At 48.5% G+C, this 8,565-nt stretch overlaps 1 protein-coding gene across 3 annotated transcripts in view; it reads left to right on the top strand.

The window, feature by feature from the left end:
* Nucleotides 1-677: 677 nt before the first annotated feature.
* Nucleotides 678-8,565, top strand: part of DCLK2 (doublecortin like kinase 2) — a 168,149-nt gene continuing 160,261 nt past the window's right edge. The window contains exon 1 of one of the 3 annotated variants that reach the window (XR_009245822.1): nt 678-1,931. Coding sequence is in view for 2 of the 3 variants with exons in the window: in XM_058666781.1 (XP_058522764.1) it covers nt 1,511-1,931 (421 nt within the window). In the remaining variant the exon portion in view is untranslated. The remainder of the gene's footprint in view (nt 1,932-8,565) is intronic. The other 2 variants (XM_058666781.1, XM_058666782.1) reach the window with 2 other exon arrangements.

The raw sequence follows: 8,565 nt of genomic DNA, 5'->3' as shown, positions 1-8,565 counted from the left end.
GAATGAGATGCTATATAACCCAGAGAGTCAGAAATCAGATTGGGATCAAAAGCCCTTAGACTTCATTGTTCCCCCAAAAGGCGAAAAGAAAAAAAAAGTTAAGAATTGATGTTGCCCACAAGCCTTTCAAAAACACGTTTTCGCTGGAGACAAGACTCTGGAAAAATCTGCAGGCTAATGGCTGCTGACCAATGTTAGATCTCTTACCCAAGGCACTATGACAACATTCGATACCACTTACATGGTGGGAGCAGGTGCACAAATTCTTTCCTTTGCTAGAACGTCGCCAGTGTCCGACATAACGCCTGGCTTGTGGGATACTGCCAATAAACAGTTGTTGATGAAATGAATCCCTCAAAACCCAGTAACTTCTGACCGCTCATTCACTCAAAAGTTACTGACCCCATCATGCTGGCGAATCTGCAAGAGAAAACCTGGACACCGCTTTCTCAGCGAATGCTGACATAAAGCCACTAATCTGCTTTAGAATAAATAAATGAATAAACAAATATCGCATGCCAGCTCCATGCCATGGGGCTGGTTTCTGGCCTGGGTTCCTCGTGGGCAGGCGTGCTCGGGGATGCGCTCGCTGCCCTTGAGTCTCCTTCCTTTGTAATTCTCTGGCCTGCGCGTTATGTTTCCCAGGCCCAGGAGCGCGCGCGCCGCGGCTGCGCTCATCCGTGCGCGCTGCGCCCGCAGTGACTGCCGCCTTCCGGGCGGGGCTGCTCGCGCCGGGAGGAGCCGCTTCCCCAGCGCTGTCGGGCCGCTCGCCTTCTTCCCTCCAGGGTTTGGACACTTTGGGCCAGGAAGCCCTCCTGAGCCCTGTTAACGGCTGGGCCACCGAGTGGGGCCCGAGCCCGGATGCTCCCGGGTGGCCTGAGGCCCGCTAAGGCCGAGCTCTGTGAGGGGGAGAGGGCCCTGCAGGGCGCGCGCTCAGCGGGCAGGCCCGGGCTCGAGCGAGCCTGCAGCGCGGTCCTCGGGACCTCTGGGCGCACCAAGTCCCCGGCCCGCAGCCCTTCTCCCACGCTCCCCACCCTCCCCGCTCCCCTTCCTCCCGCCCCGTCCTTCCTTCCTCCCTATCTTCCCTCCCTTTCCCTCCGCGCTCCCGGGAGCAGGCGGCGGACGCGCCCGAGCTTTGTGTGCCCCCGCGGGGTGGGTCGGGGGCGAGCTTCAGGCGGCCCAACTTTGGAGGCTCCCGGACCGGCTCCCGGAGCCGGAGTTCCAAGGCGTGGCTGGAGGAGGGAGGCGCTTGGGGGGGCGTGGGACTAGCGGAGCAGGCGGGAGGGCCCGAGCGAGGCGCGCTGGACAATGAGCGGGGCGGCGCGGCGCAGCTGCCGCCTTTAGAGGGGGCGCGGGCGGGAGCGTCGGCGGCGCAGCGGCCCCACCTGCTAGCGGAGGGCGGGATGCCAGGGCCAGGTGTCCCGGCGCTTTAAGGACTCTCGCCGGCAGCCGGCCTCTCGCGTTCCCAGCTGGGCTGCCTGGAACGAGTCGTGCCGGGGGGACAGCCGAGATGGCTAGCACCAGGAGTATCGAGCTGGAGCACTTCGAGGAGCGGGACAAAAGGCCGCGGCCGGGGTCTCGGAGAGGGGCGCCCAGCTCTTCTGGGGGCAGCAGCAGCTCGGGCCCCAAAGGGAACGGGCTCATCCCGAGCCCGGCACACAGTGCTCACTGCAGCTTCTATCGCACGCGGACCCTGCAGGCCCTGAGCTCGGAGAAGAAGGCCAAGAAGGCGCGTTTCTACCGGAATGGGGACCGCTACTTCAAGGGCCTGGTGTTTGCCATCTCTAGCGACCGTTTCCGGTCCTTCGATGCGCTCCTCATGGAGCTCACCCGCTCCCTTTCAGATAACGTGAACCTGCCCCAGGGGGTCCGCACCATCTACACCATCGATGGCAGCCGGAAGATCACCAGCTTGGACGAGCTGCTGGAAGGTAGGAGCTGCTGGGAGACTGGAGGGTCAGGCACGGAACGGCAGGTGCGACCTAGCGCGCCAGCAGGTGCAGTGCCCGCGGGCCTGCGCGCGTCAGCCCGCCCCGGCTGGGGAGCCAGCCCGCGGGGTGCTTTCTAGTCGGCCTGGGGAATTGCTTTCTTGTTTTCTGCTTGTCTGCAGGCTTTGAGTGTGGGATGAACACCCAAGCATACTCTGAATTTTTTTTCCCCCAAGAGATTTGCCTTTAAGAAAGGAGGATGGGGACCTAAGGTCAGAGGCAAATTTAGGCGTTGGTGGTACCTTTTTTTTTTAGACTGGCAAACTTAACAGCTGTTCAAGTGCGAGCTATTAAAAAAATTGCACCTCCCCCCGCCTCCCCCCCCCCCCCGGAGGAGCTGGGTGATTCCTTGTTAGGACACTCTGCTCTGTTGGACCCGTGCAGACCCGGTACAAGCACTTCTGGGCTCCCTGTTACACCTGCTCTGCTCGGTGGTGGGTGTGAATGCTCCAGGTTGGCTGTGCTGTACTGTTTGCAACAGAGTACATAAGGTCAAGAGTGACACTATATCGCAGGTTTCAAACTTACCTGCATCTTGGATGGTGCTGGGGACTGTGGAAATGAAGCCTGGCTGTGTCCCTCTCTCCCTCCCCCATTATTTTGATATAATTGGTTTGGGGATGCGACTTGGACCTCTTGAGTTTTGAAAGCTCCTCAGGTGATTCCAGTGCGCAGCAAAACTTGAGATCTGCTGTGTTTAATGGGTCGTCCAGCTTTAGGTGGAAAGCAGGTGAGACAAGGTTAGTCTCTAATGCATCCTCCCTTCTTGAGAGTAGCAGGTTGGAATGCTAGAGGTCTGTGGACTGGGCAGCTGGGACCTGTTGTTCATTTGTAATGCTGGTGTGTCATTCACATACCACTTGGAGGGTCACCTGGCTGCAGATTGGGTCATTCTGGGATCATTTACTCTTCTTGACTTCCAGAGCTGAAAAGCATTGCTAGTTGTTAAGGAGTGGGTTTCCAGCTCCAGCCATTACCAGAGAGCTTAGGCAGAACTCAAGAAGGTGCAGACTGCACGTTTGCCCTTGGGCATCCTTGTTACTGCTCCTGGCACACCTGGATATCATAGCAGTGTTGGCAGGGGGCAGGGAGAGGAAGCAGTGTGAGGCCTGTGGGTGTGACTCCAGGAGTTCTTAGGTTAAGTCTTCTGTTGGATGTTGCTCCCTTGTGCAGATGAGGAAGCTGAAGCAGTGGGCCTTGTCATGTGGTACCTGCAGCACAAGCACATTGGTCTGCAGTTCGCCTCTTCCTGCATGAGTGTAACCAACCCGAGAAGGCCGCAGGGTGATTGTTCTCAGCTGTTTCCCTGAGTCTGCTTAGATGACAGCCAGCCAACTCCTGTTCTCTTGGCCAGCTGTAGATGTTGGTTTTCAAGCCTTCTGGTGGAGGTGAACGCATCTGAAGTAAAAGGAGGACACAATGTTAGAAGGACCTTAGTCATGTTCAGTACTTCAAAGCAGCATTTGCCTAGGCAATTCAAAACACAGTAGCCAAGTTTCTCCCTGACCTGTGAAATGATTCAGGCAGTACTTGTTTGAACCTTAAGCCCTTGCTACACATGTGGTCTTTGGCCACTGTGTGGTCTCTGAATGGTCAATAATTTTAGTATTCTTTCTGCAAAGAAATTTTCACAGTATTGGCCACACACGTAAAGCTAACATGCTCCAAAGAAATAGAATAGGGGAGATGAGCAAGATGACCTTTAAGCCATTAATTAATTGGATTGCGTGTTATATAGACTGTCACTGCCCAGGCAATAGCAGTGAAATGGGCCCACTTGGTCTAATTCTCGAAGTAGAGTTTCAACCACAAATTGGAAGTTGAACCAATTTCCTTCAACTTATTCACTGATTTTTGGAGTTCAAATTTATGCAACAGTGTGCTAATGATACAGCTATTTGGAGGACAGAGTTTCTATGGCCTTGCCCCTGTGTTTCAGGTCATAAGAACATTACTGCAACAAAAGAAAAATTGAAGTAATTATTTTTTATCATAAAATTCCTTCATGATAGCAAATCTTTGTCTAACTCTTGAATTTTCCACAAAATGAATAATAACACTGTTTTTCAGAAAAGGAATAATTGTCAGAACTGATCAATCATTCCAGACTAAGCAGACCCAACCTTTAATTTGAACTGTGTGCTCAAATATTTATATTTATTATGAACCGTGAATTTATTTACATTAGTAAAAATAATTATAGCATTGCTCCTAGTCAACATTGACTGCTTTGATCTTAGATGCCCCCTTTTTAAGGTAAAGATTCTCCCAGGCAGTATCAAGGTGTGTGTCCTGTGTGTGTCCTGTCCTTTGATTCTTCCATCTCGTGAAACTGGTAGGTTAGGAGGTGGTTTTGTCTTTTTTTCCTTTCCTAAAGTATCTTTGGTAAAGACTACAAAATGATGACTCAGGACAATAGCAGGAATGCTCCTTCATGGCCACAGTCGCATGGACCCCACATGACAAAAGCAGTTTGCATGACCCAGATTCTTTCCCCTGCACTTGACCTTGAGAGTCTCTGGAGATTAAAAGCTGTTGAAGTGTTAGCTGGCAGTCCTCCAGTACTACGCTAAACCATGAGGCACCTTCACTGTGTTGATTGACCCACCCATGCTGGACGGATTTCACCGAGTGGATACTGTGAGCGCTTGTAATCCTAGATGGGGACCTCCTCTTGCACTGGCCGCCTCTCAGTATGGGGACCACCACTTGTACTGGGCTCCTCACTGTCCATGCTCGACAGCCCAGGCTGCTCTGCCCGAGCCAGGAGCCAGCTCAACTTGGAGCATCTCAGAGATCAGAATACTCGGGCAGGTTTGTTACTCGGGGTGGCACCAGAGCTCCTGCTCAGTTCTGCTCCACAGTCTTCTCCCCTCCTGCATGTTTTGGCTGTACTTGTCAATTTTTATGTCCTGGCAACTGGAATCAAGGATAGTAGAAAAAAATGCCTGACTCGTCAGTGTTGTTGGATTCTACTGACACAATCCGAGAACGGTTTCACCTCAGGTGACCATGTCCTTTCCAACAGAACGGGCAGTTGGCACGTAACCTCTCTGCGTTGGTTTCCTTCTGAGTGTCCGTATCTGCGCTCCACCTGAGTGTTTCTGTACAGAGTAATTCTAATGGCCTGGCCTTTCTCTCCCTAGCTGGGACCTGTCTTCTAGAAAATGTATGAAGTTGAAAATGTTTCACCACTAGGCAAAATGTGTGTGGCTCTGAAGGTTGCCAAGAGCCAGGAAAAGTCGTTAATTTACCTACTAGTGCTCCTCATTGAAAAGCAAAAATAGTGTTCTGTTTATTTTTACCTTTTTACCTCCTAATACATGGGAAAGTAAGCAGATATAACTTTATATAGAAATTCTAGTTACTTTCATAATACTTTCATTCATTCAGTTGAACATTAAGAAAAAGAAGATTTTAAAGGAACCAAACACCTGACTTTTATGGAGTTCTCTGACCAAACCTAATTTATAGTGTCCAGTTAGATCAATATCTAGAAGGCATTGAGAAGCCAAAATACAGTTCCTGAGAGAGCCTTTAAATAAGCATGGGGTGTCCATAGAACCCACTTTATACCTGGTCTTTGTTTTTCTCCCTGAAAGGTTCATTGTTATGTGAGAATGGACATTGAGCTTTTGGAATGTGTCACAGGGCCGGAGGAAGCGTGAACTCTTCATTGCACATAGCACTCAGCAGTCCAGTCTGAAGGTAGACATGGCAGCTTGACACCATAGCTTCACAAAGCCTTCTTTGCCTGTCTGTGGGGTCCTCCACCCTACATCAGGTTATTGCTTCTTGCGAATGCCTTCCCAGTGTCAGCCGCGTGGTGAAGGTGCCATCATGCTAGGTGGTGTTCCATGTGTTAGAGGGATGGCCTCTCTGTTAAGAACTTACATTCTAAGAGAACACACAAGTATGCACACACCCTGGCTTTAAGCTAAAGTATGGGAAAGGAGGTGAAAATTAAGAAAGGGCAGAGAGGTGGCACAGGCCAGGGTATGGACACTGGAGCCAAGACCTGAGACTGGGTTTGTAACTCTGCCGTGTTTATAATAACTTCTTTACCTCTATTCAAATGCTCAGTGTTGTTGTCTAATGAATGTTTTATTGTGTCTGGCTTTTAAAATTGACTGAGAACCATCTAACCTGAGAGATTTTGAATACGTTATAAATTCTTTTACTAAATGGCCTGGGAAATGATTTTTACTTTTAACTCCCTTGGTTACCAAGGAAATTTAGGTTGGATGGGGGAATTCTTAGGTATTTGTGAAATATGCTTTTTGAAAATTGAATTACATGGTAACCAAGTCAGGTTCAATAGTGGGGGAGATTCTGGGCTGACTCACTGTTGCAAAGGAGTGACTGCTCTTAGCCCTTGTGTAAAGCTGACTGCGCTCATTTCCTGAAACAGTCGGTGCATGATGCAGCCGCAGAAGCCTCTCTTCCCAGAGGAATCAGGGAGAGAAATGTCCATGCGCAGAATAGATTGTTCTGAAGAGTTAGGTGAAGAGGGAGGTTTTTTGGGAGCTCATTTCTGAGATTAGGGTAAAGAAAAAACAAAACAGCAATTCTGGAAGTTATTAGATGAATTGAGGTTTTAAGCCACAGACATATTTGATATACCGCGATACGGAGTCAACTGTGGGCAGCCGTTGTCCTGTAGGTTTCTTCCTGCTCCTGGGGCGGAGAGGCTTGCTCTAGGATCTGCGTCACCTGGCTAGGTTGCCCGTTAGTGTTTCTCCTGGTAGAGCAAAACCAAGACCCTAAGCCCTGCCATCATTTACCAGATGTTTCCCGTGCATTCTGTGAGGAAATTGTCTCCTCTCATTTAGCCCTTGTATGATGCCCCGTGAAATACAATTGTAATGCCTTCTCTGTTTCACAAAAGGGGAGACTGAGGCTTGGAGAGTCAAGAAGGGACCAACTTGTGTGAGTGAGAGAGGTGGCTGGCGTTTTAGCCCTTTCTCCTTGCTTTCTGAACTTAGTTCTTAGTAGCTACGCTGTGCCATTTGTAAGGAAACGGAGCCAGTTCTTCTGGGTGAGTCACTCATCAGGACAAAGCCATGAATGGGGTGAGTTCTCTTTTAAAAGAGGCCGGAGGGGGGCTGTTTGCCCTTGTGTCCTGCCACTGTGTGTGAAAAAGGCGTTGCTTGTGGACTAGGTGACAGGTCCCCATCAGACACTCGACGTGTCTGCCCCTTGGCTGGGGGCTTTCTAGCCTCCAAAACCATGTGAAATCAGTTTCTATGGCTTGTAAGCCTCCTAGTTGATGGACTTTTTTTCCTATCAGCCCAAATAGACTAAGATGAACCTCTTTGACATTTGAAACCCAGTGATCTTGGGAAATGTGATTGAGGAGAAGGCGACAGGAAGAAAAATGATCTTGGTTGTGGCTGGTTCGTCTTTAACATTTGGCCAGGTATTGTGATCACATGTAGCTATCCAGTTCGTGTGAAGTTCTTGTAACACTGTGGTGTAAGACATAGGAGGACCTTCCCCATCCATTGTGTTTATGGAAGAGAAAATTACAATCCAGTGGGACCTGGGACAACAGTTGTCTTGTCAATCCCTTTATTCCACGTAACAAGTCCTTCTGGCACATGTGCCACATGTAAGATACTTTAGTAGGTGGGGATAAGTAGATGAAGAGATTTCTGAAAAGCGTTCCAGTTAAAGCAGCTAGCCGGACAATGGACTAGATTTACAGAGAGAATAAATTCATATAAAAAGCCAATATTCATTGCTCTGTCATACTCTAGTTCTTAAAGTTTTTCCTCAATAAAATCTATGCATATATTGAATTGTTTGTCAATTTCTCTGGAGTCTGAAATGTCTTCGGATAGTTATGGCAAAATTTTTGGACTGTGGTGTCTTGTGCATATGTTTAAATCTTAGTATTCTAAAACTCCTGATATTTTCAATGTATGCTTTGAATTCACTGCCATAGCTAAGGTTTAATTTTATTCATCATTAGCATTTATTCTTATTTTAAACACTCTAGCAGTTTTTCTCATTTAGTTTTCATGCAATCTGTTAGCTTCTAAATTCTAAGCCAGAAATATTTTAAGGCTAGAATTTAGTTGAATACCCTTTTCATTCCTTAAGATGTTCTATCATCTTTGTCTTAATCCCAGATATTTTGCCTGATTAGCTGTGTTTTCTGTTTAATGCGGAGGTATGCATTGTAGTGTAATTTGTCACGAGGTGTTGCCGTGTAGACTGAATAAATGGAAAGGTATGGGTTATTGAGGCCATCCTAAGACCTGTTAGTTACATTATGACATTCGCTAACAGCCTGAGCAAAGTGAATAAAAGAACCTACAGCTATGGCCTAGTATGCTACCTTTTATGTTTAATTACAAGAAATGATAACCCAACAAATACAGCACAATGGAGAATATTTTCACTGGTGTCTCTGCTTCACTTCATTCATGCTGTAGCTGTGTCAAACGCGCTGATGGTCGTTCTCTTCCCCAAGGCTCTTGCTTATTGCATTAGCCTCTTAACACTATTTTGGCTTTTTTACTAAAGAATTAAGAAAAAAAAGGAGAAGGGAGTCATTGAAACTTATGTGAGC

The sequence above is a fragment of the Ochotona princeps genome, chromosome 7, assembly GCF_030435755.1.
Source record: "Ochotona princeps isolate mOchPri1 chromosome 7, mOchPri1.hap1, whole genome shotgun sequence".
NCBI lineage: Eukaryota > Metazoa > Chordata > Mammalia > Lagomorpha > Ochotonidae > Ochotona > Ochotona princeps.
This window is presented reverse-complemented; position numbering and strand designations above follow the sequence as displayed.